Consider the following 17,154-nt stretch of genomic DNA (forward strand, 5'->3'; position numbering starts at 1 on the left):
GAAATTTTGAAATTTTTTACTAAATTCAATTAAAGAAATTTTATTTTAGTTCAGTTAAAATGAAAGAAAATTACCAGGACCAGATGGCGGTCTGGAAGCAGAATGGCATTGAGCACATCCGTTACTGTTGCATATGTAATCTATACAGGGTGTCGTTCTTGTTGGAACCAGTGTTCCACAAACAGAGCACCCAAAGCAAAATGGTCGCTACAATTTGTGCTATTTGTGTCACACCTGTTTCTAGCTCAAGTTGCACCTAAAAGATAACCTCCAGCCTTATATTGCCCTTTTTAGGTAGTGCTATGCTTGCAATGAAAAAGACACTGTATATACAGGGTGTGTCATTAAAAACTGATCAGGGCATACGACAGTGTGAGCAGTAAACGGAAGTTGGAGGCCATCTCTGGTACTTACAAACAAGTGGGCTGTTCCACACCAAGTGATCAAAGGTGCTGCTTGTCCCATTCCACTGCTTATCCCTTCCCCAGTATTTCATTGAGGATTTCTTTACTGATTCCTTATTAGTCCAGTGTTAGTCTAAAAGATGCATGGTCAAGGTACGGTCATCCGTTGCAAACCACCATCACTTTGTTAACGTGCTGTGACCCAAACAATGCGTGGATTGTGTCGGGAATCGCCTCATTTGACAGCTCGGAGTCCATTGTGTCGCGCTTTGCACACCTTGATCGGCGAACCTGAAGCGATATACGCGTGATTTGCAAATAACATTTTGAAATTTCCTTAAAACAGTAAATAAATATCTTCTTCATAATATTTGTAAATAATATCTGAACTGTTCAAGAACCAAACACACACATACACAAAAAAAAAAAAAAAACTCGGCTTGAAATGTTGAGCAGCATTTGCAGCAAAAAATCACAGAAATTAGCAGTTTGTACAAAAACTGGGGCGTGCAGGTAGCTGCAACCAAGTCTTTTATCTAGATTTGTGTGCATAACTGGTTATTCTGTGAAAGGCACCAAACATTACATTTACATATACTTTGATCACAGTCATAAGCCTAGGTTGCTGTCGTGTGCAAGCTACACTTGTCAGTCATACCTGTGGAGGAGCCTTGTTCTTGGTATGGGAATGGCCTTCTTATAAGGATCTGTCAGAATAAGGTGGCTACTATATATACCTACATATACCTGCATCCACAACTTGCATACGCCCTGTCCAAATCCGCACCCAAAGTGATGAATTGCACGAGCGTCTGTACCACCCATGCCGCAGCCTGCCGTGTTGAATATCGCCTGTATCCCTGAATTATCTGCACATTGTGAATTCATGTTTTCTTTAGCTTCCTGAATGAAAGTTTTGCTGAAGATTATTCTTTGGTAGCCAATTTTGAGACGTAATACTTGTGATGAACTTGCTGTCATTACTCTCACGACTGATATTGATGACTCACATTGCATGAAAAGTGAAAGAGGCGACCATTTGCATCACTGTGAGAATAATTTTTGGTAAATGTGAATCACCTGCAACACCAGCACAGTTTTTGCGAGTGTAACCGTAAGTTGTCATGCTGATGGGTGTGGATGCAGATAGACATCACATGTGCAAGTTACAGATGAACTGGGCAGGTTTATGTGGTCACAGACTTCTTGAGCAATCGCAAAAGAACACACCCCTGATTTCTCGGAAAACTTGTGTAGGCTCCTTCTCAGGTTGTAAAAAGCAATGCCATGAAATGGGCATCATGTATTAAAACCTGGCAAGATCTGACAAATTAATCCTGACTAGAATGCCGTGCCCATGTCAGGAACAAGCCCCCAAAATTGTCAGAGAACATGGAAAAGGAATTTGTACAGTAAAGGTTGGAAGACATCCTGAAAAGGCAACACATAAAACAAAGCCTTGATCACACATCCACTGTGACCTCCTCACATCGAAAGGCTGTGTTAAAAAAAAAAAACTAGTACGTAGTTGTAAAAGTTCCCATGCTGCTTGATATTTGAAGCTTTTGTTCATTGATCTGTACATACACAGTTTACCAAAAATTATGCAGATGAAATTTGGTTATAAATATGAAGAAGTTTAAAGTTTAAGAGAATTCCCAAATATCTGTCATAATTCGTGAATCAGTAACTTGTCGTTGGGAGACTAAGGTATGTGAAATATGACAAAATGGACTTCCAGCCAGCAAATGAGACCATGTGATCCATGCATTAGTTTGGTCACAGCAGCAATGGTAACTGGATAAAGCAATGGTGGTTTGGAAGAGGTAGCCAAATTTCTGTGAGACATTCCGCCAACACTGTGCATTTTGTCATCTGAGGACATGGGGTTTCCTCACAGACGAAGTCACACGCACAGAAGAACAGATACCCGTCGAAATCTGGGGGAGAGGGGAGGTTAAGCAGCACCTGTGGATCACATGGCGTGGAATGGTGCAGGTGCTACTTTCGACCATAGGTGGGCATTTTCCTGCGGCCTCACTCATCCTCACCTCACGAAGCGCGGACTTTATCAGCCTTACTCACCCTCACCAAATTTTCCTCACCAATAACTTAACCTCAGTCGCCCTCACCCTCACATTCCATTTCAAATTTTCCCCTCACGAACCTCACTTCAGCATCGGGATCCCGAAAGGCCTCACCATCCTCATCCTCACATGCCTTCACCTCATGAGGCTATTCACGACCCTCATGGCCTCACGTATCTTCACCTGATGAGGGTCCTCATCCTCACTTGTCCTCACCTCATGAGGGCTTTCATGGCCTCAGGAGTCCTCATCCTCACGTGTCCTCACCTCATGAGGGCCCTCATGTCCTCACGGCGCCTCACGGACTTTCGCCTAATGAGGACCCACATGGCCTCACGTGTCCTCATCCTCACGTGCCCTCACCTAAGAGGGCCCTCGTGGCCTCACGTACCTTCACCTCATGAGGACCCACATGGCCTCATGTGTCTTCAAGTCACTAGGAGACACGTGAGCCTCAAAAGAACTTTCCGTCATGTTCACATGTCACGTCGGCGTCGTCACGTCACGGCGTCATGTCACGGCATCGTCACGTCGGCGTTTATTTACTGTGTCGGTAGTTGGCACTAATGATACTGCGCGGCATTAAACTGTTTACAGGGTTTCGTGCTGTGCTTGGAGAAATGTGCTGACAGTTGTTACTGTCACAGTGAGGTTTAACGTTAGTGTTTGGCATCAGTAAAGTGGAGCCCGAAATACTTCAGTGCAGATGTACCGTTACGGAAATGATCGGGTGGTGGCGGGGAATAGTGCTTGAAGAGATCCTGTACTCGATTCTCAGAACCGTATGACGCTGCTGCCAGAATCGGAGGATACGCTCACAGCTGAAGTTTTTGGGCACAATTAATGGTACTTAATCGCACCTGCAATCAGGTCGTGCCTTTTTGTTGTTGTTTTTTCTTCTCCTTCTTTTACATTTCAAAGGCGCGCTACAGTCACGGGGATTCCAGTTTTCCTGGCTTCGTTTTGAGGAGACAAAGAAAGATTTTGAAAATTCTTACAACTCCATGATGAAAAACCCGAGACTGGGGAAAATACGAAAAACAGACGACGCACACAAACTCTCAATTTCAACGTCTGTTTTTCGTCTCTTCCCCAGTCTCGGGTTTTCCATCATAGAGCTTTTTGATTGTTATTTGTTTGTTCTGCTTTGTTAGTTTCTTCCTTAGCACTTCCTTCACTTTTGCTGTCGCACAGACTTTGGGGAGCCCCGTAAAGGCTGCTTTATATTGAGCTTTATGCTGTTAGGAACAAGAGATGTCAAAATAAAAAGAAAGCCTCGTTACATTCCCGGCAGCGGCAACATTTGTTTAAAAAATCACTACAAAATCACCGCACATGGCACCTTTGGCACGACACAGCACGTGTGTATCCAGTTGCAATCATTCGAAATTAGCGGGGGAAAGCAGCTGCACGCGCTTTCGAAAACACGGTACAGGGCCTTTCCAAACGAGGCTGCTATTCCAGTAAACAGGCAGAAAAACGAATCCAAAAGAGGTAGTGTGGCGCTCAAAACACGACTTCGGAATCGTGTTCCCTATTCTCGGGGTTTTATCTTATGCAACAACATAACGTAACCGCCTAAGAGAGTCATGACTTATCTGTAAGTTCACTCATGAAAAAGTCGCATGCCCCTTTGAAGCGAGATTCTTCATGGTAGCCTTCATACAGGGTGGTCCACCAACCCTAATAGAAATTCATAGTAAAAAACGTAGGCCCTGGAGAGATATGCGGTGAAGGGATTTTTTTCTGCCAGTAACTTTTGTCACATATTTGTAATATTTTTATTTCATTTCAATTGACGGAAAGTTAATTTCTTGAATTGAACTCCGAAATTTCCCAAGGCAATTGATCTAACGTATTATTTTCGGAAATGGGTTCCCCGTCGTCATTTTACTCAGTATAGCGCATAACCCCACTCGTAATGCAATGGCAATTGCCGAAATAAATTCGCCGAAAATCGTGAAAATGAGAGCCTTTGGCACCGCCTCTTCTTTGACGGCTCTAAGTTTGAGTTCAAAGTTTGAGCTCTAAGTTTGAGCGCAAAGCTGCGAAGAAAGGAGGTTACATTGACACGCGACACGAGGGGAAAGGGTTACAAATCCAACCCACAGAAGAGTTCCGCTGCCAGGTATCAGCTTTGCCCACGTCAGTTTCAGGGTCGCGCTCTTTTTCCGTTATTCGTGTTTTGCTGAGTGTGTTTGTTTGCTTTTGGGTGCGTACGCGGCAGTTTTCACTATGACGGCTGATAGCGGTCTCGTAGTTATTCTGCACCACCTTATTGTCATGAACCTGTGTATGTGTGTGAGAGAGAGAGAGAGTTGTATGCACGAACGCCTGTCAGCTTTCTTCTTTTTTCAATTCGTTTGTTTCAACATGTTACGGATTTCTTCACATTCAACACACTTCCTGTGTACTTTGATTAGGTTATCATTAGCGTAAAAGCGTTCGCCATCTGCTGCAATGCACAGGTGGGATCTCCGAATTGTATCTTCCACGGCCCTTTTTATTTCGGATCTGGAAAGCGACGAGCAGAAAGCAGTGATTTCCCCCTGCTGGTCAGCCGGCGATCGTGGTTCGCTTTTGTATACTTCGTCTTTGATGCGACCCCAGAGGTAAAAGTCCATCGGCCTTAAGTCAGGAGACCTGGCGGGCCATGACACTGGACCAAATCGGCCAGCCCACTTCTCCCGGAACATGTGACGGAGCAGCTGTACCGCACGCCGCGCGCTGTGAGGTGGAGCCCCATCGTGCTAAAACCACACGCGGGTCTGTTCAGCAAGAGGCAGGTCATCAATAAAACTGAATACGGCATCTAAAATTTCGCTACAGTAACGGTTGGCATTTAGGGGTCCCGTGAAAAAGACTGGCCCATTAATGATGGCTCCGTTATAAATCCCGGCCCATACATTCAATCCCCACTCGTACTGATGCTTGCAGTCCCGTAGCCAGTGTGGGTTTGTTTGGCTCCAATAATGCGCGTTGTGGCAATTCACTTGAGCGCTATGGCAGAAGTGGGCCTCATCAGCCCAAATGACCCTGTTCACAAAGTTTCTGCTTTCCTGGGTCCGACATCGGATCCAGTTACAGAAATCCAGCCGTTTCTGCTTGTCGCCCGGCTGGAAATGTTGATGAAGGCTCACGTGGTACGGGTGGAGTTTGTGCTTGTGTAGTATCCTCAGCACACTTGACTTTGATGTCTGTGCTCACTTTGCCAGGGTGCGCAGACTTTACGTGGAGATCATCTCCTACTTCATTTAGGCCCTAATTTGTCTGTGTCGACTCACTGGCAGAAATTGGGTGTGACCGGCTCTGGGTACCGGAATGGAAACTTCCTGTTGTGGACAGTCTCACAAATGCACGCCTTATGGTACAAGAGCTCACCACCCTAGTTCCTGGAAGCATTTCACTGTATTTGAGGACTGCTCTGTCATAGTCCATACCTGCAGCCCCGAGAGCAATGATCATCCTTGTTTTTTCTTGGTTGGAATACACGGTGCTTGCCATCGCTGCAATTTACTGGTTCACTGCATTCACTGAGACCGGAGTGCAAAACGGTCCAAAAATGTATTTCCTTCCCTACCCGTCAATTCGTCGGGTGACCTCATTTTTGATAAGATCAAGAAAAGATCTTCCCGGAACAGCACCGCAAGCGGTACTGCCCCGACGACCTTGTTACCGGCCGCGCGTTCAAGGACACGGCCCACCCAGGGGCGGACCGCGTTATCAAGGGGCCCTTCTCCAAATATGAAGGACCGGCTCCCTTTCGCCTCCCTCCACCGCGAAAGATCCTGGCCCAAAGGCGAAAGATCAATACGCGGATTTGAAGGGAGACCAGAGCACATAAGATAGCTCTGATTCCCGCAGTCACCGCGGGTGTTTGTTCCGTGGGTAAGGCTTGTAACCCTTTCCCCCTCGTGTGGCGTGTCAATGTATCCTCCTTTCTTCGCAGGTCAAACTTAGAGCCGTCGTAAAAGAGGCAGAGCCAAGGGCTCATCTCCACGAATTTTCGACGAATTTATTTCGGCAATTGTCATTGCATTACGAGTGGGATTATGTGCTATAGAGAAAAATGACCACGGGGAACCCATTTCCGCAAAGAAAACGTCAGGTTGCCTTGGAAAATTTCAGAGTTCAATTCAAGAAATTAACTTTCCGTCAATTAAAATGAAATAAAAAGAAAAAAAAATTGGCAGAAAAAAAATTCCAGAAAATTGGCAGAAAAAAAATTCCTTGACCGCATGTTCTCCGGGTCCAACGTCTTTTACTATGAATTTCTATCATGGTTGGTGGACCACCCTGTATATGGAGGAATGAAACCTAAGAACGGAACATGGCGATCCTCGAAGATCCTCGAATTTCCATTGGCCCTTCGCGCAGAGTGATGTCATCTGCCGCGCACCTTCTCCAAGCGAGGGGATACAGTGGCTTCCCCTTCATCCGTCAGGCTCTTCACGAAAGGCCTCACGGCCTCATCCGTGAGGTTCCTCACGAAAGGCCTCACGGCCTCATCCGTGAGGTTCCTCACAAAGGGCCTCACGGCCTCAACCGTGAGGTTCCTCACAAAGGGCCTCACGGCCTCATCGGTGAGGTTCCTCACAAAAGGCCTCACGGCCTCATCGGTGAGGCTCCTCACGGAATACGTTGCACCCTCACGTATTGATGGCCTCACGACGACTGGCCTCATGAGGGCCCTCACGGTGGGCCTCATGAGGGACAATGCCTCACGACTGTCCTCATGAGGAACTTTCAGCGTGGTCTGACCTCACTCACCCTCACCTCATCGTCGTGAGGTGAGGGTGAGGCGTCCTCATGAGGGTCCTCATGAGTGAGGCCGCCCAGCTATGCTTTCGACGTTGCACCTGTTTGTAACTCCGGCACCACACAGGTAGCCTCCGAATTTCCATTTATCACTGTCTCTGTGTAGCGCAGTGGACAGTTCTTGATGGCACATTCATTTCTATCTTTCTATTTTTTAGATGTTTATTCTGCTTTGTGCATCAGCTCAGCTCAGTAAGTCCCACACCCTCACCGAAGTGAGGTTGTGGAAGAGGGGGCTGTGTAACTTCTATTTGCATGGGCGATTTATTTAATTATTTTGCCCTTTGCCAAACGAATTTGCGATACTGCGTTTGCAGACGCGAGTACATATGCACAGGTGCATCTGTCCTGTGTGTGTTAGTTTCGTGATGTTTTATTCCCTTGAGAATGTCTCCCATCCAAGTACCCCGATATTTCACTCTTGTGTTTAGCTTTGTCCTGCGGTGATCTCCTGATGCAGGTAAACGTTTATGTGCTGGTGTATCATTGTTTTTCTTCTGCTCACAGTTCATTTGCTCTCATGCTACGTCATACCACCAGCTAGCTTGTTGTCTCCTACTCTCATTGACAGTGTGTTCTTTATTTTTGGAAATGGAACACGTCATGAAAAGAATGGTAAAAGGTAACCGGAGGCTGAGTTACAAACAGGTGATACCTTCATGTCACGCCTGATGGTAGCAGAAGAATACTGCCCGACTTACTTTTATTGCTCTGTCTGTGAAGTGTTGTATTGCCAAAAATACAGCGCAGCCTGTACGTAGTCTTGTATCAGTGTTCAGCATCCAATTAAAAGTGCTACTTTCTATTTAGCCCCTGGTCAAGATCAGTACCTCAACTGCTGTGTATGCACACTGTGCACTGTTGTTACCTTTTACAAACGTGTGCAAAGTTATATTTTCTTATTCCCCTACCTTCATCAGGTTGACTTGGGGGACGGTGTCATGGTTCCAGAATCCACCCTCGCACGTCTAGAACAAACCTACAGAGGCTCAGCATGCCGTTTTGCACGTGCGCTGTTGAGGGTGCTCTTCACGGAAGAAGAATTGAAGAAAAAGAGTCTCTTTGGAAAGCCCGCCAACAATGGGAAGGGGCAGGAACAAAAAGATGCCCTGGACCCAAGGCGTGTAAAAGCAGTTCTTGGTATGTTTGCCAAAAGTTTCGCATTGTTAATGTAGAGCACATTTTGGTGTAGCGTACTGGATCGAACAACATTTTGCAGCTTAACTCTATGTTTCACTTATATGCCCTGTTGCTGCTGTTGAGTGGTTCTGTGCAGTAATGATGTAAATGAAGCATTGCACTTCCAGCAAAAAAAGAATTTAGAGTAACACAAAGCTACCCTCCACGAGACATATAGACCAACTTCCCTTTAACTAATCATGGCTTTTCTTTTACCAATAATAACCTGGAATAAAAGCATCACTCTCGTGTGTTGACTTGCACCATCATTGCAGAGAACAAAAAAAGCTGTTAGACTTTTACGTTTTCAAGAATGTTTAACAGAAGTGCAAAAAGGTGGAGAGCGTATTGGTGAGAAGCAAACATTACGGCAGAACATGAAGAGCGATGGGGAGACACAACCATAGCGTCCACTAGCAACAAGTTTAATTACACAAAAAGACTTGGGCTAACCTATCAGGTCCCCAGCTACATAGGAGATCTCTCGTCAGCAGAGATCTCCTTTGTAGCTAGAGACCTGCCTGGTGCTAAAGACCTCTCGTCTCCGTCTCTCTTCGCGTTCTGCCGTAGTGTATGTTTATAACACAATGCATGTGCAGTGAATGATGAACTTGCTAGAGGTGCATAGGTGTACCCACAGGAGCCTGTATTGTTTTCCAAAGTGCATGTAGAAAATTAGCCTTGTTGCAGGTCATGTATGAAATAGTAGTGGACTGCTCCCCGTACATGGGTATAGTAGCGTTAACTGTCGGTCATAAGATCAACTTACTAACTTCAACAGATATTGCTTTCTCACATTATGAATACGCACTGAAGTTTTAGGGTTTCCCCTGTTTTTCTTCGAATTTGCGTCCTGTATTGAGGTTTGAGGTTAACTACTGCCTGCAAAATTGCACCAAAGGTAGGCAATAGGCTCAAGGCAATACTAATCTTCCACAAATTACGCAGTTGAGCTCAGATTCTGATACTTCTGGAACCCCAGACAAACAGTAGGACGAACGTCAATTCCATAGCAGGGCCCACTTTCCTCCAAAATTCAGTTTGATAACTTTTCTGCCTGGTTTTTTTACCACAGAATTTGAAAAAAAAAAAAAAAAAGAACAAAACCCGAAAATTTCAGGGTCTGAATATAAACAGCCTGATGTCAGTGTTGCAGACTTTTGCCTTGAAGCCTGATATATGCTCTGCAACCGTGTCTCTGTTCATGAGTGGGGACGGGGAGGGCATTGCCAAGGCCAGTGAGGTTTCTCAAGTGGAATAACTGAGACAGGAGATATGCACAGACCCGAGATACTTGCAGAGTGCACCAACAATTCATATGGAGCTGCATTAAAAATTTAAAGCATACAAGTTGAGCGCAAGTGCAGGTTACCAGCAGGGACAAAATGGGTGGTTGCATGTCTTATATTGTACAGGTGGTCTGCATGCAGCTTCAGTGTAATTTTATTCTGCCCAAATGTATCTCCTAGGTCATTGTATCTCTATAGATAAATCCTTTTTGCTCACCTTGCAGGAAAGACTTGCTCAGTGTTCCAGTGTTCTGATGCGCCAATAAAAAGGACCCTAAGCTCCCTCCTTCAAAAACAGAACAAGAAATACGAAGAAGTGGAAAGCCCCTAGGGGGGGCAATGCCCCCAACACAGCCCCCAACTGCCCATTTTTTTGTGCCACATCTGGCCACACTTTTTTGTGCAATACTAATGTTGTAATGGACAACAATATGCATATATAAATGGCAATTGAAGAGTGCATAGTAGTTTCTGTTGTTGTTGACTAGCATGTGTGTGAGGATTCGGTGGAATTTCTCACGACGGAGTGACTGCAGTGCAGCGTGCTTTCGGTAGAAAGGGCATCTCTGGTGGGTAGACTTTGGCCAGACAGTGGATAGACTTTGGCCAGACAGTGGATAGACGTTGGCCAGACAGTGGATAGACGTTGGCCAGACAGTGGATAGACTTTGGCCAGACAGTGGATAGACTTGCTGTCACCAAATGTCGGTAGACATTCTACAGAAAGGTGTGTTCCAATAGCCCTTAGAAAGGTGACGTGGGTGGTAGACAGTCTGGATACTTTCTACACAAAGTCTCATGGCTGGGTGATTAATGTTCTACCCACTTCCTGTAGAAAGATGCTCAATTTTTTTGTAAGGGGTGGCCCACTTCCCGACAGCGGAGACACAATCGCGGTCTGCCGGGAATGGATATTAGAACTTGACTGCCGCTCACCTTCAAAATGTGAGGGATTCGATTTGTAGTCACGTCTTCATGAAGCGTCAGCTTGATCGTTCTCGTAGTGGTTTCAACATTCCCGAAAAGGTCGTCGCGCCATTTTTCTCGATGCACTTCCGTCACCTTTCCAAAGCCGCCGAAAGCAAGTTGAATCTGTGTGTCGCTTACATGGTGGGGCAGTCAGAACACTTTTAGTGTCACCTCCTTCTGACACGTATCAATTAGAAGGCATTTCTTCCCCTTCACGATGCATGTCTTATGCTGAAGTAGCTTTTCCTTCGCTTCCTGTGTGCTTGTTGTAATCAGCCAAACGTGGTTCATTTGATACGCCCCAAACTGGGCGATGTCGTTCGGGTCGAGCATGTTCTTCAAAGCAGCCTTAAAATCATGAATCTTGTACGGCCTACCAGTTATATCGGCGTGAAGAATTACGGCGTTACTGCCAAACGATTCCTTTGGCAGCGGAGGCAGAATAATCCTGTAATCCGGTATGTCAGTCGACACAGAAGAACTTTGAGCATCCAGGCTAGGGTTAGCCTTTCGAAGCGCTCCGTCGGAGCTCATGATAAACACGACCGTTTGCTTTCGCAGCCGGAAGTAGAATGCGTTATCCGTTGCGCCACAGGCCCGCTCGTTTCGCGTATCAGCCGCTTCATTGTACTAACATCACTGTGCATAGCTGAGGTGATTGCTTACATATTTCTTCAAAAAGGCTTTTCTCCAGGAGGACATAGCCCGATTACGCAGTACAAAATCTGCAGAGATTTTAACCCCGTGTCCTGAGATCCGCAGTTAGAAGCGCTCTCCCGTATGCCACAGGCTTCAACAGGAGACGTGAGTCGGGACGTGGATATCGTGTACACTACCGTTGTCATAAAGACTAAAACGAACAAATCACACGAGCCTGCCAGGATTCGAACCTGGAATCTTCTGATCCGTAGTCAGACGCGTTATCCGTTGCGCCACAGGCCCGCTCGCTTCGCGTATCAGCCGCTTCATTGTACTAACATCACTGTGCATAGCTGAGGTGATTGCTTACATATTTCTTCAAAAAGGCTTTTCTCCAGGAGGACATAGCCCGATTACGCAGTACAAAATCTGCAGAGATTTTAACCCCGTGTCCTGAGATCCGCAGTTAGAAGCGCTCTGCCGTATGCCACAGGCTTCAACAGGAGACGTGAGTCGGGACGTGGATATCGTGTACACTACCGTTGTCATAAAGACTAAAACGAACAAATCACACGAGCCTGCCACGATTCGAACCTGGAATCTTCTGATCCGTAGTCAGACGCGTTATCCGTTGCGCCACAGGCCCGCCCGCTTCGCGCATCAGCCACTTCATTGTCCTAACATCACTGTGCATAGCTGAGGTGATTCCTTACATATTTCTTCAAAAAGGCTTTTCTCCAGGAGGACATAACCCGATTACGCAGCACAAAATCTGCAGAGATTTTAACCACGTGTCCTGAGATCCGCAGTTAGAAGCGCTCTGCCGTATGCCACAGGCTTCAACAGGAGACGTGAGTCGGGACGTGGATATCGTGTACACTACCGTTGTCATAAAGACTAAAACGAACAAATCACACGAGCCTGCCAGGATTCGAACCTGGAATCTTCTGATCCGTAGTCAGACGCGTTATCCGTTGCGCCACAGGCCCGCCCGCTTCGCGCATCAGCCACTTCATTGTCCTAACATCACTGTGCATAGCTGAGGTGATTCCTTACATATTTCTTCAAAAAGTCTTTTCTCCAGGAGGACATAACCCGACTACGCAGCACAAAATCTGCAGAGATTTTAACCCCGTGTCCTGAGATCCGCAGTTAGAAGCGCTCTCTCGTATGCCACAGGCTTCAACAGGAGACGTGAGTCGGGACGTGGATATCGTGTACACTACCGTTGTCATAAAGACTAAAACGAACAACTCACACGAGCCTGCCAGGATTCGAACCTGGAATCTTCTTATCCCTAGTCAGACGCGTTATCCGTTGCGCCACAGGCCCGCACGTTTTGCGTATCTGCCACTTCATTGTCCTAACATCACTGGGCATAGCTGAGGTGATTCCTTACATATTTCTTCAAAAAGTCTTTTCTCCAGGAGGACATGACCCGATTACGCAACACAAAATCTGCAGAGATTTTAACCACGTGTCCTGAGATCCGCAGTTAGAAGCGCTCTCTCGTATGCCACAGGCTTCAACAGGAGACGTGAGTCGGGACGTGGATATCGTGTACACTACCGTTGTCATAAAGACTAAAACGAACAAATCACATGAGCCTGCCAGGATTCGAACCTGGAATCTTCTGATCCGTAGTCAGACGCGTTATCCGTTGCGCCACAGGCCCGCTCGTTTTGCGTATCAGCCACTTCATTGTCCTAACATCACTGTGCATAGCTGAGGTGATTCCCTTACATATTTCTTCAGAAAGTCTTTTCTCCAGGAGGACATGACCCGATTACGCAGCACAAAATCTGCAGAGATTTTAACCCCGTGTCCTGAGATCCGCAGTTACAAGCGCTCTGCCGTATGCCACAGGCTTCAACAGGAGACGTGAGTCGGGACGTGGATATCGTGTACACTACCGTTGTCATAAAGACTAAAACGAACAAATCGCACGAGCCTGCCAGGATTCGAACCTGGAATCTTCTGATCCGTAGTCAGACGCGTTATCCGTTGCTTTTTTTTTCATTTTATTTCTTTACTTATTTACATATATACAAAAACGCCATGGACTTTCTTGTCCAGACATCCTCGTGGGTGTCCTCTACGGTACACTTACAAAGCAGGTTTCTTCAAAGCCATATCATATACCTTTGTGAACTATGAACGATAGTTAAACTCTGGAAGTACTTCAGACAGCATATTGCCAGCATTTTTTTCCTTTTTCACCTGCCCACGAGAGCTCGCCTCTTGTCGTGCGTTAGTAGGACAGTACTTGTTTGTTTTCTTTTCCTTACTTTCCTTGTTTCTTCTCTCTTTGCTCGCACACGTTGATATTGCTCCACTTGGTTAATCGCGTTTTGCCAGCCTTGTGGTTCCCTGCCTGGGTACTCGGTCAAAACTTCTTGTACTTTCTGTAGCTGGAAGTAGAACCTATCCCATGCATCGACAATCTGAAGGTCTCTCTCAGATACTGCTGCTTGTGTGTACCAGATTGCCTGTAGACTTAACAAAACTATGATTTGTTCAGACTCATTCGCCATGCAGTCACCACTCAAAGTTTTAAGTTGCATCCAGTCTGGTCTCATTGTCCTTCGTAATGCATCACTGAGGTCCCCCCAGAAGAAGTACGATATTTTGCACTCGTGAAATACATGTGCCAATGTCTCTTCCTCATTGCACATCACACACTGGCTTCCCTGTGGGACGTGGAATTTCTTTTTTTTTCAACCACAGGTTCACTGGAAGCGTTTCTGTATAAAACTTGGTATAAAAATTCTTCGAAGCTGTGCTCACTGGCATTTTCCTCACTTTAAGTAGAACACCATTTTCTTCCATATGCTCATTTATTCTATAGAGTGGTGTAGGGAAGATGCTGTTAACCGTGTTCCAGTACAATTTCTTCCTTTTAACCGTCATAAGGTAATCCCAGGAGTACTTCCCAGTGAAAAAATTCACTGCGTCAGCTACCTATTTGTAGTAGCTTAACTCCGCTGTTTTCTTCCTCTGTTGTGCTGTCGAGACAACCCATGGCGCGAGATAAGATGTTCCTAATGTCTGTATCGCCTCTCTTACGTGTGCGTTGTTTTCGTCGCGGAATAGCAAAAATCGGTGAACAAGGGTTTTAACCATGACATTGATAAGGCCGAAGCCTCCTCTTTTAACAGGCAAGTGCAGGTTAGTGCGGCGCATACGTTCTTTTGTTGAGCCCCATACAAAAGTCGCAAAGATCCTATGAATTCTCTGTATCGTCTGAGAGTGGAGTGGCATCATTTGTGCTCTGTATAATACAGCCGGGTAAAGAACAATGTTGCAGACCATTGTTCGATTCAGGATAGTGAGAGTTCTTCCACGCCACACTTGTAACTTCCCATTTAGCCCTTGTACCACATTAGACCACCGGTCCTCCATCTTGTTTTCAACTTCCATGTTGATTCCCAAGTATTTGGTCAGCCTTTCGCCCCATTCCGTCCCCAAGTATTTACTGGGCGTCTCTGTCCACAGTCCAAGCCTTGTTCCCGATGACTTCTTAATGTTCAGTTGGGCCTCCGACATCTCCGTAAACAACGTTACATGTTGAAGCATCATACTGAGGTCCGGCCGGGAGGAGGCTACTAACGCAACATCGTCGGCATAGGCCAAGACCTTCACATTGCTTGAATGCACCCTAAAACCAGTTAGCCTTTTGTCTTGTATAATATTTCTGCAGAGAGGTTCCAAATACACCGCGAATAATACCGGTGAAAGAGGGCACCCTTGTCGCACGGATGACCGGATTTTTATTCTGTCTGTCAGTACTCCGTTGACGAGTAGTTCAGTGGTGATCTCTCTGTAGCAAATCTTGAACCAGCTGAGGAGGTAGTCTCCTACATTGCATTCTCCTAACAAAGCAAACAGATAACGGTGACTAACTCGATCGAACGCTTTACTTAAATCGAGTTGAAAAACAGCAAGGGGACTGCCGAGGACTTGCGCTGTTTCCACCATGCACCTCATGACGTGCAAGTGGGACGAAATCCTCCTTCCTTTTACACCATACACTTGGTGCTCCCCGATAACATCTTGAAGCGCTCTGCTTAACCGTACGGCGAGTATCTTGCCTAAAATCTTGTAGTCTGTACAGAGAAGAGAAATTGGTCGGTAGTTTCCCACATCTGGGGGCTCCGAACCCGCCATTGCGTGTTTGGGTATCAGAACTGTTAGTGATCTTCTCATGGTTGGTGGAAGTAGGCCTCTCTTCTTCACGTCTTCAAAAACCTGTTGCAGTATTGGACTGAGTTCCGACGCAAATTTCTTGTAGAACGCCGTCCCTATTCCGTCCGGTCCCGGAGATTTATTATTGGGAAGTTTTCTAATTTGCATTTCTATTTCTGCTATTGTTATGGGGGCGTTCTCCCTTTCTCGCGCTGCTGGTGTAACTTTCGGAACACCTTGCAGATATTTGCTGCATGTCCCACGTTGCGCAGTTTCTTTTCTGCCAAAAAGTTGTTTGTATGCGTCAACGAACACCCGTTCCATGTCTTTTTGCTCTTCAACAATTTCACCGTTTATCTTGACTGTTGCTATCATCTTCTCTTTCTTCCTTTCTCGCTCTATCAACTTGAAAATTTTCGAAGGTTCCTCGTCTCTTTCCTTTGCTTGAATTCGGCCTCGGATGAGGGCCCCTTTATACTCGTTTTTGTAAAATTCCCTTAGTAGGTCTCTACACTGCTTGATATCTTGAATGAATCTTCCGGGATCATTCTCTTCTTCTTTACAAGAACGACCAATGTCTCTCTTAATGCGTCCCTTTCTTGTTTCCTTTGATTAACGACCTCTCGTGTGAAATATATCGCTTCTGTTTTAACGATTTCTTTGAAATTCTCCCACGTACATGCATCCGGCGTATTCCTTGACCAATAGAGTGATGCGGTCTGATTTAATCTATTGATAAAATCATCATTGTCCAGAATACTTTCATTCAGTTTCCATACTGCACTGCCGCTATCAGTCCTTTTCTGCGGAGGCCCTACCTTTATCGTTGCCTTAACCAGTGCATGGTCTGAATAAGCAACTGGTTTCACTTTGTATTTGACACGAGGTATCGACATTTCCCCTGGGATATATATTCGGTCAAGCCGCACGTGCGAATTGCCCTGCCAGTGAGTGAACCGGCATTCTTCATGTTTTGCCGTTTTTTCTGCATCCACAAGGTCAGCTTCGCTCAGTAACCACTTAAGCTGACGTACACTTGGATCACATCTGAAGGTGGAATACGTGCAGTCCCTTGGTTCTAGCACGCAATTGAAGTCTCCAGCCATAAAAATATTCCCAGGGACGTCTATGAGTTCACATAAAGATTGAAAGAAGTCTTTTATTTCTGAGGCCACGTTCGGAGCATACACCGAAAGCACACGTGACAGTTCCTTTCCGATCAGGCAATCTACAAAGGCCACGCGTCCGCTACAATCGTTCCCGATATCTGGCACCACTCGAATATGTGGTCTCCGTCTGATAAGAATCCCCGTCCTTGCACTATTTCCGATTGCTTTCGAGTGGAACACCTGGTAATATTGTTTGAAAACCTGAGTCAAAGCGTCTTCTTCTTCTGATGATGATAACCTCGTCTCTTGAACGCACAGAATATCGATGTTTTCCTCCAGTGCTTTTCCTAGCAGCCATTTTTTTCTTTCCCAGGTCACCAAACTACAACAATCCAGTGTCGCAAATGCAACCCAGGGCATAAAAAAAATAATGAAAATTGCAACCTTAATGACTCTGGCCATCACTGCTGTCCTG

The 17,154-nt window shown here is 45.9% G+C and overlaps 1 protein-coding gene and 5 non-coding genes across 6 annotated transcripts in view; 1 reads left to right on the forward strand and 5 right to left on the reverse strand.

Annotated features, from left to right (window-relative positions):
- Nucleotides 1-10,146, forward strand: part of LOC135365966 (uncharacterized) — an 11,856-nt gene extending 1,710 nt beyond the window's left edge. The window contains exons 4-5 of the mRNA XM_064598628.1: nucleotides 8,230-8,449; nucleotides 10,002-10,146. Coding sequence (XP_064454698.1) covers nucleotides 8,230-8,234 — 5 coding nt within the window. The 3' untranslated portion in view covers nucleotides 8,235-8,449; nucleotides 10,002-10,146. The remainder of the gene's footprint in view (nucleotides 1-8,229; nucleotides 8,450-10,001) is intronic.
- A 1,469-nt stretch (nucleotides 10,147-11,615) lies between these two features.
- Trnar-acg (transfer RNA arginine (anticodon ACG)) lies at nucleotides 11,616-11,688 on the reverse strand. The gene has a single exon. It is a non-coding gene; the product is annotated as a tRNA-Arg (tRNA).
- Nucleotides 11,689-11,958: 270 nt separating this feature from the next.
- On the reverse strand, nucleotides 11,959-12,031 carry Trnar-acg (transfer RNA arginine (anticodon ACG)). The gene has a single exon. It is a non-coding gene; the product is annotated as a tRNA-Arg (tRNA).
- Nucleotides 12,032-12,301: 270 nt separating this feature from the next.
- Trnar-acg (transfer RNA arginine (anticodon ACG)) lies at nucleotides 12,302-12,374 on the reverse strand. The gene has a single exon. It is a non-coding gene; the product is annotated as a tRNA-Arg (tRNA).
- A 270-nt stretch (nucleotides 12,375-12,644) lies between these two features.
- Nucleotides 12,645-12,717, reverse strand: Trnap-agg (transfer RNA proline (anticodon AGG)). The gene has a single exon. It is a non-coding gene; the product is annotated as a tRNA-Pro (tRNA).
- A 270-nt stretch (nucleotides 12,718-12,987) lies between these two features.
- On the reverse strand, nucleotides 12,988-13,060 carry Trnar-acg (transfer RNA arginine (anticodon ACG)). Its single transcript has one exon. It is a non-coding gene; the product is annotated as a tRNA-Arg (tRNA).
- Nucleotides 13,061-17,154: the final 4,094 nt, after the last annotated feature.

This window comes from Ornithodoros turicata, chromosome 1, assembly GCF_037126465.1.
Source record: "Ornithodoros turicata isolate Travis chromosome 1, ASM3712646v1, whole genome shotgun sequence".
NCBI classification, from domain to species: Eukaryota; Metazoa; Arthropoda; class Arachnida; order Ixodida; family Argasidae; genus Ornithodoros; species Ornithodoros turicata.